At 40.0% G+C, this 17,539-nt stretch overlaps 1 protein-coding gene across 7 annotated transcripts in view; it reads left to right on the top strand.

Annotated features, from left to right (window-relative positions):
* The window catches only part of LOC142049831 (ceramide transfer protein-like), a 203,754-nt gene that overhangs the window by 176,176 nt on the left and 10,039 nt on the right, over positions 1-17,539 (top strand). For 6 of the 7 annotated variants that reach the window (XR_012657834.1, XM_075077910.1, XM_075077911.1 and 3 more), the window contains 4 exons: positions 5,274-5,366; positions 6,812-6,898; positions 7,907-7,999; positions 13,157-13,252. Coding sequence is in view for 6 of the 7 variants with exons in the window: in XM_075077910.1 (XP_074934011.1) it covers positions 5,274-5,366; positions 6,812-6,898; positions 7,907-7,999; positions 13,157-13,252 (369 nt within the window). In the remaining variant the exon portion in view is untranslated. Of the gene's footprint in view, positions 1-5,273; positions 5,367-6,811; positions 6,899-7,906; positions 8,000-8,609; positions 8,685-13,156; positions 13,253-17,539 lie in introns of all 7 variants that reach the window. The other variant, XM_075077915.1, reaches the window with a different exon arrangement.

The raw sequence follows: 17,539 nt of genomic DNA, 5'->3' as shown, positions 1-17,539 counted from the left end.
TTAGTATTATTGTTATTATTTTATTGTAATTATTGAACTGTGCTTATCTCAACCCAAGTCCTTTTGCTCTTCCGATTCTCTTCCCCATCCCACGGGGGGGGGGGAGTGAGCGAGCGGCTGCGTGGTGTTTAGTTGCCAACTGAGGCTGAACCATGACAGACTTCCATCAACAGTTAATTTATTACTGCTTCGTCTAGGTAATTGGTGGAATTATAGCAGACCTAAGACTTGAAGCTTGTTCATGGTATCATAGGGTAATTCATGTTGGAAGATACCTCAAGAGGTCTCTAGTCCAACATCCTGCTTAAAGGAGGTACAGTTTGACATCAGACCAGGTTGCTCAGGGCTTTATCAAGTCTGATTTCAAGTCTCCAAGACCAGAGTCCTCACAGCCTTTCCAGGCATCCTGTTCTGCTGCTCAACTCTTGTTATAATGAAAAAGTCTTTCATTATATCTGGTTGGAGTAGCTCTTATTGCAGTATTTGCCTATTGTTTTTCATATTCCTACTATAGACTGCTGTGAAGAACCTGTCTCAGTTTCTTGATTACTTCCTCAGAGCTATTGGAAGGCTTCTGTTAAGTTCCCCCACAAAAGCTCTCTTCTCCAGGCTGAGCAAACACAGTTCACAGATCAGACTTTACTTAGAGCATGGATGAAGATAAGTTTTTCTTGTCAGTAGGTTAGTATATGTTAATATAGATTTTGAAATGGTTTTAGTTATTTGTCATGTTTTTCTTCTTCTGTGGACTAACTTTAAAGCACTTGTTTTTAGCTGCAAGCAGTTAACAAATGCAAACCTAATTTTTGCTTTGAGTCTCATGTGACTGATTACTCATGCTGTATGAGGTAATACATTTAAAAGGGGGTCACAAGCTTACTTGGACTTGGTTTCCCAGAAATTAAAATAGCAAAAGCTTCTAAAAACTTGGAGATTTTAAGTTGCTCTGCTTTGGTAGACCTGCGACTTTGTCACACTTGTCAGTGACGTTTTCTGGGGTTTACAGTACACTCATGCTTATGTACTGTAATTCTAATATTAAATAACCTTTTTTTTAATTTGGATTCCTCCAATTGCTAGCTTTTTAGAAGAGAAGATTTTGATTGAATTAAATAATAGAGAATCCCACCAAATGGCCAAATGCCCACCCAGCTGCTCACTTATCACCCCATTCAGCAGGACCAGGGGAAAAAAATAGGACGAGAAAGCTCATGGGTCAAGAGAAAGACAGGGAGATTGCTCACTAGTTCTTGTCATGGCAGAACAGTCTCGACTTGGGGAAAATCAATTTGTTGCTGATTAAAATAGATACAGTTAGTGGGAAACAAAAAGACAGACACTAAAACAGCTTTTTTCCCCTATTTCCAGTCTCAACTACGCTCTTTCACTTGCAGGCCCCTCTACCCCCTGCTTGCTAGCCCCAAGCAGTGCAGGACTGGGGGAGGGTTGGCAGTCAGTCCAAAACACTTTGGACTCTGCCACTCCTTCCCCCTCATACTTTTCCCCTGCTCCAGCATGGGTCCTTTCCAGGGCTGTAGTCATCTGGGAAAAATCTGCTCCAGTGGGAATCCTCCATAGGCTGCAGTGTGGATATGTTCTCTGTCCTGGCAGTCCTCATCCTTTTCTGGCCTTGGAATTCCCTCTGTTTCTCACTTTTTGTTCCCCCTCCTCTCTCCTTGGGGTGTCTTTTGCTCTTAAATACATTTTCACAGAGGTGCCACACATGTGGCAGATGGGCTCAGCTGTGTCCTGCAGTGGGTCTGTTTTGGAGCTGGCTGGAACCAGCTGTGTCTGACACAGGGAAGCCCATGGCTTCCTCCCACAACCAACACCTTAACACCTGCACAAGAATTAAAGACAGGAGTCAACTGTATTCAGACCTTTGCTAACACTATTTTTCCCACTTCAGTTGTAGGGCTTCTTTTGTTTTGTTACCTTGTTGTTTTAGTGGCTAAACATGGCTCTGTAAAAGTCTCTTCTATAACTATGGGCTTAAGAAAAAAGAAACCAACATTGCTCTGTCATCTGATAAATAGATGTAGGAGGAGAACAATGTTGATCTCTGTACTCTTGGTTTTCTTGGATAGATGCTTATGCTGCTCTGAGAAGGAAGTAAATATTGAAAGATTATAAAGTTCAGAATATCTTCTCTGAGAGATTAGAGGGGGAAATTATATTTAATTAGGCAGCCATTTGTGTTTGTTCTAGCTGGGAGAGTTTTAAAGCTCTTGTAAGTCTGTCCAGTGCCTGTAAAAGACCAGGTAGAAGAACTGAAAGGTGCAGTGCTGTCGTGGTTTAGCCGGCAGCTCAGCCCCACACAGTCACTTGCTCACTCCCCCACCAGTAGATGGGGACGAGAATCAGAAGGGTAATGCTCTTGAGTTGAGATAAGAACAGTTTAAAAATTAAAATTAAAAGAAACAACAACAGAAATGCAATGTAATGGAGAACAACGAGAGGCGCAAAGCCCCAGGAGAACAGAGGCAGGGAAGGAGGGGAGAGGGGGAACAAACCACTGAAACAAACAGCACACAACACAGCTACTCACCACCGACTCAACACCATACCACTCCCGAGCCACCAACTGCCCCCCCTTAATATACTGGTCATGGTGTCACATGGTATGGAATGAACATGCCATTGGCCAGTCGGGGTCAGCCGCCCCCACCATGGCCCTGCTCCTCCCAGCCCCCCCCGCCACGCGGCAGAGCGTGGGAAGCGGGAAAGGTAGCTGACCCCCACATTGAGGAGAATTAACCCCTTCTCAGCCAAAACCAGCACAAGTGCCAAGTTTGTCCTTTGCATATCAGCAGATTCACTCCACAGGCTCTGTGCTGTGCAAGTTTGTCACAGGAAGAACAGGATCTCTGTCAGTGGCTAAAAGCAATGAGTGTTTTACAAGTAGTGTAAGTACCATTGCAGTCCAGCTTGCTTTCTTTCCCTCTCCAGCCTCCTCGCTACACTAGCTTCAGAACCACGTTTTACTTGACAGCAAAACACAAATGTGATTAGTGAGAGTCCTGCTACTTCACAAAACTATACAGCCTTCTTTTTATAGAGGGGCAGTTTAGCCTAAAGATGCGAGAGAGATTTATGTCTGCTGAACTTGAAGCAAATATATTTCAAAATTATAGCTGTCCTAAATATTTCTAGTATTAAAAAGCTCAAGTTCATCAGAACTTGTTGAATGCAGAGCTGACTACAGTTTGACTTTATATGAGTACAGTGTTATGAAGTGAGTATCTTTCTCTAGAAACCCTGTTTTTTAAATAAGTGAAAGGTTTTTAAGTTACATTCTGAAGGTTGGAAACTTTATTTTTAAACCTTCGAAAGCAAGAAATCATTATAAAAACATCTTTTAATTTTGAAGGTGACTGCTAAAATAGTGCATTTAGTGATTTTAATTTTAGAATTCTATATTTAGTTTTCTTTCTGTTACCAAAACAGTCAGATGGCCAGAATAAAATTAATACAAAAGCATGTAATGTTATCTAAAGGTACTTGTAGTTGCAGTTTTGCTTTTGGCCTTTTATTCTTAGCTCTTAAGATATTGAGCTTGAATTTTCATTTTCCCAGTGCAGTATATTTTTCAGTATGAGCCTCTTGAATGTATTTTTTAAACAGACTTTTTTAAAGAAAATGGATAAACAGGGAAAAGATTTAATCTCTAGTATTTGGTCCATTGTTTTATTTGCAACGAAATCCTTGTGATGATGCTTTTCTTGTTGTCTTGACTACAGTAACATTTTTCTATTCTTGTTTCCTTTTGTCTTAATTGGCATTAATGTGCAAACTTATCTTCTGAATGTTCACCTTTCACAACTGTAACTTAAATGTCTCATTAAATTTTACAGAGTTTTAATACACCAGTAATTTTTCTGCTGTGCAATCAAACAATTTCCCAGTTTCTGCCTTATTTAATGTTGTTGCCAAGAGAAGCTGGCAGATTTGGAGAGCTGTCTTTTGACACGTGAATTATCACTAATTTGCAGATTGAAGTACAGAAAGTGTGGGGATTGGTGGGGGAAATGTTTTTTGGGTTTGGTTTTTTTTTTTTTTTGCTTTTCATTCCAAGTGTTCTGGTAAAACTTCTATGCTTTCTCTCAATGACTTACACTCAAGTCATGCTTTATGCATCTTCAGGACTCTCCAGTTACTTTCAAAATAGGTAAACTTGCAAAAATTTGTGAAACACAAGTGTTAGCAGTTATTGCCTGTTTGTGATAGTTTCAGGAAGGGAAAAGCCTACATTCACAGATAAAGGCAATACTGTCTTAATCTAACTGCTGCTTTTTTCCTAAGAATTTTCCTGTGGAAAACTATGCTACTTTGTTTTGCATCAAAACTGTTGCTTTATTTTTCAAATTTTTCTCTAGAAACTGGAAAGTATGTGTTCCAGAGTGAATGTTACCACCAAATTCCCAGTTGGTAAACTCAGCCTTTCAGTGTTGTTAAGGGTTTTCCACTGAATCACATAAAGTTCAAATTGGGTTGCTGAATAATTATACTCATATCTGCAAGAAGTAGTGTGTGGTGTCCAGTTGCCGAAAGGGAACAGAGAAACATCTTATGTACTGAAGCTGAATTCTGCAAGAATTTCAGAAGTGTTTATAGCACTTTCTCTGGGAATATCTGGCAGTATGTAGAATTTGCAGAGGAAATACTAGGCTTAATCTGATTCCACCATTACTACTTCTTTATTCAAAATATACAATGACATAGACGACATTAGTGGCTCTAGTACAGCCACACCCCTGTTATGGGAGAAGGATGTTGAGTTGTTAGTCTCTGCATGAAGTTCACAAAATTATTCACGTGGATCCTATGCCATAGATATAAGCTTACATGCTGTGATTCACTAGTATCTCACCCCATTCAACAAGTTAGATTTCTACCAGTCTTACTTTTCACCATTTGTTATCACTGCCCAAGCATCTGTGTCAAGGAGTTTATATAAACTGTCAGATACCAAGTCTGACCCTCAACAAACCAGGAATAGCTATGCTTAAACTAGATACCAGATTTTTCTTGCTGATCTAGTTTCTTCCACATGACTTAAAGAAGGTATGCTCAAGGTAGCTAGCTTCCCAAACTTTGTATTATATATGCATGTATATGGGCACATATAATGCATGCATGCAAACAAAACCAGAAAATCAGCAGCTTTGCAATTGTTACTTGGGAAAAACCCCTATACTGGTCATTCCATTTATTGGCATGTTATTATCAGCCAATTCATTCTTGCTGCATCAAATGATCATGTAATTTTACAGGAGACAGAGAAAAGGAGAAGAATTGAAGAAGCATACAAAAATGCTGTGACAGAACTGAAGAAAAAGTCCCACTTTGGAGGGCCAGACTATGAGGTACAAATTCTGCTTTTGAAATTTTTAAAAATTCTAAGGCTTTTAAAGATTGGTTTGTTTCTCAAAGGAGAGCGTGTGTGTGCGCGCGCGCGCACATGTAAATCAAGGTCTTCGGCTGTGCAAGCATCTTCATGCCACTTTTCTTTTTCTGCCTTGGAAACTGAAACTGAATGAAGAATCTAAATCCTTAATTTTTGAGAATAGAAGTCTCTCTTATTCTGCTTTTGTCTAAAGCATTTTGCTTACAGATATTTCTGCTGACTTTTTATTATTTTTCTTGTACGTTTGATACTGCCCATATGCAAGTTTTGTACTCTTACTTTTTAATGAGTCAGCTGTATAGATATGTAATGCAAATATGAAAACCCTGACTGCAGAAGTAGTCCTAGAATCTGAAGTTTAACTTGAACTGATTTTTAACTTGTCACTGCCACTTGAACTGTGTTGATAAATTCAATGATTTTAGGTTCTGCTGCTTCTGTTAAATTGCATGTTTTAGCAGCTTCCTTCTCAGTTTGGTTATTTATTCAAATTCTAAGGCTCTTAAACTATCTTCTGAAGAATAATGTAAGCTAATGCACCTATAATGCAGCTTGCACAATTTTTAAGAACTTGACCTTTCATTTATGTTAATCAAGCAGATTTCTATTTACAAACCATAGCCTGAAAAATAGTACTAATACATTGGGATACTTAAAAGATACTTGAGCTTAGGTTCTCTGTTGTGACTGAGGCACTATAAAAGAAAAAGATGGATAGGAAGTTGGACTTTGTCTACCTGGTTATGAACCCAGCTGCTTCTCCCAGATATCCCTGTTGTAAAGTAGGTTTTTGAAATTTGCTGGACCAGTTTGTTTTGCAATATAATAGAAGCAGTAAACCTAGTTTTCTTAAGTTACCATTTTAATTAGTGGACACAAGTTTTTAGTAGCTGACTCAACTCTACCTGCTGTTTATTGTTAAACTGTTCTTTCCAAGAATTTTCAATAGTGATCCCCAGGATTTTGTCTTGTGCTTTGAGCACATATCTGAAATCCACCCTAAGTCACTGGGATACTTGGAAGGAGTCTAACTACACAATTATGTTAATATGTTTACTTTACTGACACACTGTAAACATTTTTAAGAGAAGATATGTGTTAATTAAAACCTAAAACTGATGTCAAAGCATATTGACGCTGTTACTCAGTCCTCAGTTTCCTGGTTTTTTGCTTGTTTATAGAACTACCCCAAATTGTAGTTAAAGGAAATAACTTCTTTTAACAAGTAGGGTTTTCAGATTAGTTGTAATCTAAGAATATTGGAGAAAATATTTGAGGTCTATGGAAGAAATTTCCTTCTGTCATTTATATGCATAACATATAAATATCTATTTCTAATACTGAACTTAAGCGGAGCTCTCACGTCTCCAAAATTTTGAACTAGTTTTGTTTCTTATGCCCTAGGAGGGTCCTAATAGTCTGATTAATGAAGAAGAATTCTTTGATGCTGTTGAAGCTGCTCTCGATAGACAGGATAAAATGGAAGAACAGGTATTGGTACCTGAAAAAAATGTCTTAATGATGGACACTTCATGGAAGACTTCTGTGACTTACTCAGTCCTGGGGTGCATCTCCTGAAACTCTAGATATTTTATACTGACACTTACAAGTGGAATTCACTACTTAAGCAATGATATTTAACTGTACAAAAATATTAACACTAATTTTGAGAATGTGACTTCACAGCTTGCATAGAAAAGGATAAAATAAGTGTTAAGCTAATTGAATGTCTCTGGTTTCTAATTCCTAAATAAGTGTATTAGTCCTGTCTAAAACTTAGCTTTATATGTAACTGACGCCTTGTGCAAATAAGAATATCAAATACTGCAGCTATTTTTCAAAACCTAATTATTGCTCTGAAGTTTTGGGTTTTTTTTGACTGTAGCAGTATATGAAATAGGAAAGACATAGTTCTGTTGGTGTTTTTACTAAAAAATTGTGTAGGCTCTGCTATTTCTCTAACTCGTTTCTTGAATGCACTTCAGTGACAGGGATCAAAAAGGGATAAGATGCATGTGATGAAATATACAGAATATGAGAACATATAGTAGTGTATAAAATGAGAAGGAATAACAAAGTGGTGCCTCCTCTGTCTTCAAAGTGTTTAGGCTTATGAATATAGTGAATACAATGACTTGGTTAAGAATTATTAGACTTTCTAGTGGACATGTAGTACCCAACAGAGTTTATCTATGTTGGGGTCTCTTAGCGGAAAGTAAAAGTTTTGAGTGACTGTTGTACTACTACATGGATGCAACATCCTTAATGCTGCCAATCTACTTTGCTTAACCTGGAAATACATCTTGAAGTATAGATGAATGGGTAATTCAGTCTCCAGGCCCATTCACTTCCTGAGAACTCCAGCAGGATGACAACTTCATGTCTGTCATGGACAGCATTAGTTGTTGTAGCCACTATATAGATTGAGGATGCCTCACTCCATTTCATAGTCCACCCAGTAGCAGCTGACTACTAATAATTAAACCTATTTTGTTGCAGTCCCAAAGTGAAAAGGTCAGATTACACTGGCCAGCATCCTTACCTTCTGGAGATGCATATTCTGCTGTGGGGACTCATAGATTTGTCCAAAAGGTAAGATATTTCTCATTATCTCCTCTGAATAATGGGCTGACTTATATTTCTAGATAATATTTTATATGAATAGGTAAGACTGATTTAAAAAAAAATTTTTTTTTTTTAGGTGTTTCTAGTATAACTTTCAATGGTTTACTCGCTTTCAATTGAAGTAGCTGGAATTGAAGGAGGACTGTTTTCTGTCTTGGCTCAAAAAATACTGATTTCAGTATCTATTTAGAATACTCTTGACTTGTATCAAGCTTGTCAGTTAGAGATTATATTAAAGGAAAAAAAAAAATCCCAACTTGCTAACCTCAGTGTTTTTAAGATAGCTTCACCAAAATTCATTTAAATGATTTTAAAAAATTTTTTAAAGAATCCACTCTCTTGCATTGGGATCAGTCAACTTTTTTTAGTGTTACTGGAAACACTGTGCTCTTCTTAGGGCTACACTGGGAGCATAATACATAATAGGCATGTGAAATCAACATTTGCTGCTGTGCTTGCTGCTTGTAGTGCTTTTGTTTTCCTTTTCTTCAATATCTTGTGCTTGCAAGTTGGTACTGAATGCTCTGTTGTGCCTTTGTTCTGATTACTTGGTTTTTTCTTTGTCTGTCTCTGGTAGTCCTATAGTCACTCTTCCTCTATGTCTTCCATTGATCTAGTCAGTCCCTCTGATGTTCACAGATTCAGCACCCAGGTACTGTATTAATGTGTAGAGTGGGGGGTTGCATATCTTTGCTGTATTTCATCCTCTTCTCTAGAACCTGGGTTTTTTGTTACATAAATCACTGCTTGCTTTAAGCTAATATGTTGAGACAAAAAAAGGAGGTATCTATTCCTACACTAAATGGTTGTCTTTTTACATTCTGCTTGCATGCATATCACTTGTGCAGAGGCCCAAATCTTGTGAAACTGTTGGATTGATTTCAGTAGCTTTAATAAAAATGCCTACAACTCAAAAATTTGGCATTTCTGATTACAATAAAAGTAATAAAATAACACCTGTTTTGTGTGGGCTGGAGATGGTCTTTGCTTCAAATTCAATATTTTTTCTTGCTTTTAAATCAAAGGTTTAATTTTGTCTTTAAAGTTTGTTTGTCACTTGTAATGACTAAATGTTAAGGTCCTCTATTATCATTTTTTACCTCTACAACTGGTTTTATTACTGAAATGTCACAAAGTATGTTGTTAACGAACGAGATTGTGGGTATGAGAATTTTTACTGAAGAGTTCCAATATATTCAATTATCCTTCAGAAAATGTCTGACATCCTGAATATGTGAATGTAGACGTAGTGACATATTCCAGTAATGTACAAAATTACTATAGCTGCTTGCTCTGAAGATCACAGTTGAGAGTTGAATTAGATAAGTGAGTTCATGTGTTTGGTCTTTATTCTCAAAAAAAAATTTCTTCAGACATAGCATTCATGCCATTAGTTTCCTTCTGCTGTGGTCCATATATGACTGTGAATATGGGGCTTCCTTCTGCGATCTGTTGTTTTGGGTTTTGTTTGGTTGGTTTTTAACTAATACTGCAAACAGCCTGCTTTTTCAACTAGAAGGAATGGATTTTCTTTTGATTAACAGAGCCTGGAATCATACTACCTGCAGACCTTACCACCAGCTTTGTGAGCAGAACCCTAACGCTTAAGGATGTGCTTATTGGACTGAAATCCCAATACTTGCCTTGACCTATTACAGTCAGTTAATTTCTGGAATTTGAATTTATCACAAGGGGAAAAAGTACGCAGGTCATATTACACAACACTGATAAGATCATCTACTGGTACTCCAGTAGTCACATCAGTAATTCATGTTTGGTTTTGTTTAGGAGGAGGGGGGAAATCAAGTAATAGAAAGCAAGTTTGATTCCAAAGATAGAATTGGTTGTCTATCAGGCTATGGGTACATGGTCAGTTCAGTGTAAGAGAAACTCGTAGTCACTAAAATATATGAACCTTCTCATTTTCATCTCTTATGCCTGTGATAACATTTGTGGATCCCTATGGTAAACCTGAATATCAGAGCACTAGTGTGGCTAAAAACCTAACCATTTAAAAACAAACGTGAGGTTGATCAGGCCCTTATCACAATAATGCAAAATGACATTAAAGATCAGGGTCAAATAGACTGGATTATGGGGTCAAGGTGCTGCTCTTTTCAGCAGCTGTAGGGTTTATACTACATGTAGAAGCTACTACCCAGTGTCTTAGGATGTGGTTTCAAGTTACTGACTCAGTGCAGAAAGGATGATCTTGCTAGCTTACAAGAAACCTACTGCCCCCTCCTTCTCCCATATTTTCCTTAGAACAAACTTTTGCCAGATCAGTAAGTCGGCCCACCTGCTCTGGAGCTTCATTGCTAGTGAACAAGCAGGTGAAAGACAACTGAGAGCATGAAGAGAAAAGCATCACACCTTTTGGTAACAACCTGCTGTGGACCTTATTAATAGGAAATTGGCCTCTTTCCCCAGGATGAGGATTTGGCTTTTGGAAAGGCAAGCTAATATCTTGATTCTGAATAAATGGGACTTGTTTATAGACTTCATTCATACCAATGGAATTTTGGTATTAGTAAAAGGTCAAGTAGAAACTTGTAGCTTTGTTTTTAAGATTGAGAAGTGTAAACATGTATTCTGATGGGAGCTGGTTCTTCAGCACGCCTTCAGAAAGGCATCATTTTCTCTGCCCTTTGAGTGGGAGGCTGTGGGCTTAAAACACTGCAGATGTTTTGCAGATCACTTTCTCCTCTTTTAAAGGACTATCAGATTTTAAAGTAGATTGAGCTGTTCTGAGGGACTTTGAAGTGCACTGCCTACTTAATGTTCAGGCCAAGGCTGCATGGGATAGAGGTTGCAAGTATTTTTGCAGACCATTCCTGTAGTCTGCCAGGAACCTAGAGGTAATAATAATGTGGCCTCCCCAGTGGGAAAGAAGCTCTGAATCTTGACTCTGTGCCTAATGTGGTACCTGAAATAGGTGCAGGCTGACAGACAGCGACCAGCAGGTAGACTGCAGTTTGGACAGGTAGTATGCACAAGGCAGTTGTAGGCACTGCAATTACTTGGTCAAGTAGAAGTAATTGCTTGTTAGCAAAAACCATCATTCACTCTCCTCTGAAAGCCGCAATGATGATACCTCTCCTTCCCCAAACCTAAGGCGAAGCTATCTGAAAGATGTTGTATTAGCAAGAATTAAACTTTATCGGGAGAGAGAGGGAGACAACCAAACTAAAAATGCCTTTCAAGTTTTCAGAGGAAGTCGGGGGGGGCTAAATGCTGAACAATTCCAAAGGCCTTAAACTGTTTAGATTGCACTCCTGTGGATGCCTCATTCTCTTCTTTCTTTGCTATTCCCCTCCTCCCTCTGCATTTAGCATAAAGCAAAAAGCAGCAAAATACAAAACAAACATAAACGCTGGCTTTGTCCTTAATAGATTAAGAGTTAGGGGAGAAGAGAGATAGGGACCTGAAGGTGTTGCAGGTAAAGGTTAGGAGCATGGCAAGGTTTCCTTTCTGAAAGAAGTGTGACCTAGAGCTAGTAAATTGAATATTTAACTAACCCACATTCTTACGTGGCTTGGATTATACTGTCATTGTGTCACTGGAAAAAAAATATTAGAAGAATATTTTGTAGGAAACCTGTTAGTAAGTGGCAGGAAAAGATGGCCTGTCTAAAAGCAGAAACACAAATCTTGCAGGTGTTTATAGTTTATTATAACAAACAAAACAAAACAAAAAAGCCTCAAAGAAAACCCCCCAAACTGGACCGATAACTTGTCTTTCTGTAGAGAAGTCTATAGCTAAAATAAGATAAAGTAGAATGTCTATTGAAAGGATTTTATTTTTATGTTGTACTTTGAGGATTTTGACTTGATTCAATTACTTTTTTTCTTCCTAGTCTTAAGTGTATTGCCCAAAGAGTACATTGTGCAAACAAAATTACTGCTTTAAATTAAAAGTAAACAACATTTTTCAATTCTGTATCATATCACAAAAAGGTAATTAAGTATTCTTTAATTTTGCTTTATACTTGTGTTACTTGCTCAGTTATGTTTTATAGGTTATGAAGCCTAATGTGCATATAAAATATTTTTGTAAGTTGTGCAAAAACCACTTGTAGGTTCAGGCTATTAATCTTGTGATTGTACACTTCTTAGACTAATCTGTATGTTGGTCAATTGACTAACCTTTGCTTGCAGTGCTTTTCCTCTTTAAAAAAAAAAGTATTTCTAGCAATTCAGGAAAATAGTTTCAATTACATGGACTTATTTGCTGTAATGAGTTTTAGTAGTCATCTACCTTTTAGGTGGAAAAAGTTATTAAATTGTTTCCAGCACTTGTAAACATTACACAGCAATGGATACTTTATATTTTTGTCTCTATTTTTATTTGGGGGAGAGTGGGATATGGAAATGGGGGAGACAGACACAAAAGAAACATAGAATAAGACTGTAGATTTAAAATAAAAATCTCTTTCCTGTCCCACCACCCATTTTCATGCACATTATTTAGAACAACAAAAAAAAATTAGGTATTCACATAGCTTGGTAAAAATGTACCTTTAAGAAAAGCACGCAACTGTCTAGCTAAGCAATTTTTAAATTAGTATTTTATAATAGTGGAATTTTTGAATGTAAGCATTTCTGTTCTGTTTTTCTAGCTGGCAACTGTGGAAAGATGCCAATGAAACAGAATAGGCATATGAATGTTTCAATATGACTTTTGATATGCATTCACTTCTTTAGAGCTTGTCTGTCTCTCTCACCCACCCTCTGTTCAGCTTTTTAAAACGCTCTTCACTGAATATTGGCTTTCAAGTTTACAATGCATTGTAATTCTATTTGGAGATACCTGAAGTAACTTCCTACATGCTGAAATAGAACTGTCTTAGGTAGAAATAGTGAGTTTTGACAGTTCAGAGGTGCAAAGGAAGGATAGGGAAGTACCCAGAAAGAATGAAGTTGGAAGTTGAATCAAGATTTTGGCTTTTGTTTCTGAAGGCTGGAAGTATCTGATTGTTCTTAACCTGTGATAGAAGGCTCTGTTGTCCAAGTTCAGCTCCTGCACAGGATTTGAAGTATTGACTTGTGGCTTCCAGTACTGTACAGTCCCCTGCCCAAGAAGATGGAAGGAATGATTTCAAAATGTGTATTTTTTCCTTTAAAGGTGGAAGAGATGGTGCAAAACCATATGACATATTCCTTGCAAGATGTAGGAGGAGATGCCAATTGGCAGCTAGTGGTAGAAGAAGGAGAAATGAAGGTAAGCATTTGGTTTTTGCTTAATTGATATAAGATGATATGCTGTCAAAACAGATATTTCTATTCTCTTTGAATACTATCACTCAGCAAGTTATGCTGTTAAAACGTCTCTCTGAGAATAGCATTATTTCAGTTAGGACTGGAGTCCACAAGAGCTACAGCTTCTAATATATTTATTCATGCAAAATCTTATGCAGCTCTTGCAATAGCTTTGTCTTTGCAGATCCCTTTCTCATTTTCTCCTACGCAAAACTTGGTATCAAAATGGTGTGTAAAATCAAAGTATGAAAATGTTATATGGTAGCAAGTTACTGTTGGCTACTCCACTGTGCTTGTATTCATTCTTGTGCATAGCGATAAATAAGGTAGAGTAATCATTTTTGGAGTAGAGAGTCTCAAAATACTGGTATTTTAATGTGAAGCGCCATGTAAGGACATCTGCATTTGTAGTTACCAGAGAACACTGACATGGCAAATTATTCATGTGTTAGTCTTCTAGGTAAGTTTTTATCAAAGCTGATTGTCCTTGTTTTGGCTGGGATAGAGTTAACTTTCTTCCTAGTAGCCGGTACAGTGTTGTGTTTTGGATTTAGGATGAGAATAATATTGATAACACACTGATGTTTTAGTTGTTGCTAAGTAGTGCTTGCACTAGTCAAGGACTTTTCAGCTTCCCGTGCTCTGCCAGCGAGAAGCTGGGAAGGGGGAACAGACAGGACAGCTGATCTAAGCTCGCCAAAGGGATATTCCATACCATGTGACATCAAGCTCAGTACATAAACTGGGGGGAGTTGGCCAGGGGGGAGTGACTGCGGCTTGGGAATGGGCTGGGCACCAGTCGGCAGGTGGTGAGCAATTGCATTGTGCATCCCTTACTTTGTATATTCTTTTACCATTATTATTATTTTCCCTTCCTTTTCTCTCCTATTAAACTGTCTTTATCTCAACCCACGAATTTTACTTCCCCCCTGTCATGGTTTTAGCTGGGATAGAGTTAATTTTCTTCACTCTAGCTGGTATAGTGCTGTGCTTTGAAATTAGCATGGAAAAAAACCTGGTTGAGATAACACACAGATGTTTGGGCTGTTGCTGGGTAGCGCTTGTACTAGTCAAGGACATGTCTAGCTTCCCATGCTCTGCTGGGTGCACAAGAAGCCGGGAGGGGAGGGGGCACAGCTAAGAGAGTGGAGTCAAACTGACCAAAGGGATATTCCATATCATGTAACGTCATGCCCAGTGTGTTACCTGGGAGGGGCTGGCCGGGGGGGAGGGAGCAATCGCGGCTCGGGGACGGGCAGAGTCGGTCGACGGGTGGTGAGCGGTTGTATCGTTCGTGTTTCCGTGGGTTTTTTTTCCTGTTTTCCCTTTCCCTTCCTTTTCCATTTTATTATATTAACATTATTGTCATTATTATCATAATCATTTATCATTATCATTTTATTGTAATCATTAAACTGTGCTTATCTCAACGCACAAGTTCTTTTGCTCGTCCAATTCTCTTCCCCATCCCACAGGGGTGGGGGGGGAGTGAGCGAGCAGCTGCGTGGTGTTCAGTTGCCAGCTGAGGCTGAACCACGACAGTCTATTTTTGGTGCCCAACATGGGGCATGAAGGGTTTGAGATAATAACAGTTGCTGGTCACAGCATTGATTCATCTGCTCTCAGTATTAGTTTGTCCAGTCTTTACCATGCTGACTGTAAAGTACATGTTAAAACTTGCTGTTGGTTTTGTCAGTTTGCTGTGCTCTGCAGTGATTAGAGATATTTTGCCTAGGAGACTTGTTATTAAAACACTGGCCTTGACTGTTATCGGTTATTTAGGTTTTGCATGGAAGCCATTACTGTACTACAGCTACCACCTCATGGAGGCAATTAGCAATTATACCTCCTCCTCTGAGAAGTTTTTAATGGAGGAAATACAGAATGGCACCTTCGCTGCCTTCATCTATGATGTCTCCTCCTTCATTACAACAACTTTTCAGTATCTTGAACATCCTTGGGTAGTCAAGAAACATCTGTTGATATTGCTTTGGCAGATGGTATCAGATCTGTCTAAGGTTAGTAAGCAAGTTAAGAATATAATCCAGAGATCTGCCCCAAGGCTCGATAGCTATGCATGGCAGGGTATGTGGGATAGTATGGGCAAATGCCTAAGACGGTGGGCACCCCCAGTGTTGTGGGACTTCACCCCTGAACAAGTGCAGAATCCTGAAAAATTAGTAGAATATTTGGAGGAAGTATGTTGTCACCCTGGCAATTCCACAGAGATACAAATCACTGCAATGTGCTGGGGCCTGGCTTATGCCTATCGAGCCCTATTTAACACTATTCAGTACCCCCAAGGGAAAGAGAAGGGAGCTACTCCAACCCCCGTGACAAGCACTGCGGCCACTCAAACCCCCACGACAGACACTGCAGCTACTCCAACCCCAGCGACAAGCACTGCAGCCACCCAACCCCCCACGACAGATACTGCAGCTACTCCAACCCCAGCGACAAGCACTGCAGCCACCCAACCCCCCACAACAGATACTGCAGCTACTCCAACCCCAGTGACGAGCACTGCGGCCACTCAAACCCTCACGACAGATACTGCAGCTGCTCCAAACCCAGTGCCAAGCATTGCAGCTAAACCAGAGGACCAACCTGTGCCAGTATCAGTCGCCCCTATACGCAATAAGAAATCATGGAAGAGAAGGTCAATTCGTTTAAAAAGAGATTACGAGGAACCAGGGCCATCACAAGAAGAGGAGGAGGAAGAGGAAGAATGTGTACAAGAAACGGAAACTACCCAATCTCTATCCTTGAGTGAGTTGTGGGATATACGGAAAGATTTCGGGCGTCATTCAGGTGAGCACGTTATCACCTGGCTGCTCCGATGCTGGGATAATGGGGCCAGTAGTCTGGAATTAGAGGAGAAGGAAGCCAAACAACTGGGATCCCTCTCTAGGGAAGGGGGCATTGATAAAGCAATTGGAAAAGGAACACAAGCCCTCAGCCTCTGGAGGCGGCTCCTGTCCGCGGTGAGAGAGAGGTATCCCTTCAAAGAAGATATGGTATTTCGCCTAGGAAAATGGATGACCGTGGAGAAAGGCATTCAGCATCTAAGGGAATTAGCCGTCCTTGAGGTGGTTTATGGTGACCTGGATGATCAACGGTCCTCCAAAGATCCAGATGAAGCCGAGTGCACATGACCCATGTGGCGGAAGTTTGTACGGAGCGCACCATCCTCGTATGCAAACTCATTGGCAGTGATGTCCTGGAAAGATGACAAGACACCAACGGTGGCTGAGTTGATTGATAAACTCCGGGAATATGAAGCGAATCTCTCTTCCTCGCTCATCTCTGCTGTTGAGAAACTATCCCAAGAGGTCCAGCAACTCAAAGACGATAGGTCCTACTCCCCCCAGTACAGACCAGTATCTCAGCCATTAGGAGTAAGCGTCCCTTGGCTCAAGAGAAGGGATACACACAACGGGGCACCCTATGGTTTTACCTGCGTGATCACGGAGAGGACATGAAGAAGTGGGATGGAAAACCTACCTCAGCCCTAGAGGCATGGGTACGTGAGCTGCAAGGGAGAACAATTACTCAGGGGAGTTTCTCCAGGAGAGCTGCTGCTCCAGTTTCCCGTAAGCAATCCTCCAGACAGAGGAGCAGAAGTGCTGATGTCCTGACTGATCTTAACAGAGATACCCGTGATTCATATTTACCGGAAGTGAGTGATGAATACTATGATCAGGACTAGGGGGGCCCTGCCTCCAGCCAGGTGGAGGAAAGGGATAACCGGGCTTACTGGACTGTGTGGATCCGATGGCCTGGCACATCTGACCCACAGGAATATAAAGCTTTAGTGGACACCGGCGCACAGTGCACCTTAATGCCATCAAACTATATAGGGGCAGAACCCACCTGTATTGCTGGAGTGACAGGGGGATCCCAAGAGCTAACTGTATTGGAGGCCGAAGTGAGCCTCACCGGGAATGAGTGGCAGAAGCACCCCATCGTGACTGGCCCCGAGGCTCCGTGCATCCTTGGCATAGACTACCTCAGGAGAGGGTATTTCAAGGACCCAAAAGGCTACAGGTGGGCTTTTGGTGTAGCTGCCTTGGAGACAGCGGAAATTAAACAGCTGTCTACCTTGCCTGGCCTCTCGAAGGACCCTTCTGTTGTGGGGTTGCTGAAGGTCAAAGAACAGGTCCCAATCGCCACCACAACAGTGCACCGGTGGCAATATCGCACCAACCGAGACTCTCTGATCCCCATCCATGGGCTCATTCGTCGACTG

The sequence above is a fragment of the Phalacrocorax aristotelis genome, chromosome W, assembly GCF_949628215.1.
Source record: "Phalacrocorax aristotelis chromosome W, bGulAri2.1, whole genome shotgun sequence".
Taxonomy (NCBI): Eukaryota; Metazoa; Chordata; class Aves; order Suliformes; family Phalacrocoracidae; genus Phalacrocorax; species Phalacrocorax aristotelis.
Note: the sequence above shows the minus strand (reverse complement) of the source record. Positions and strands in the feature narration are given on the sequence as shown.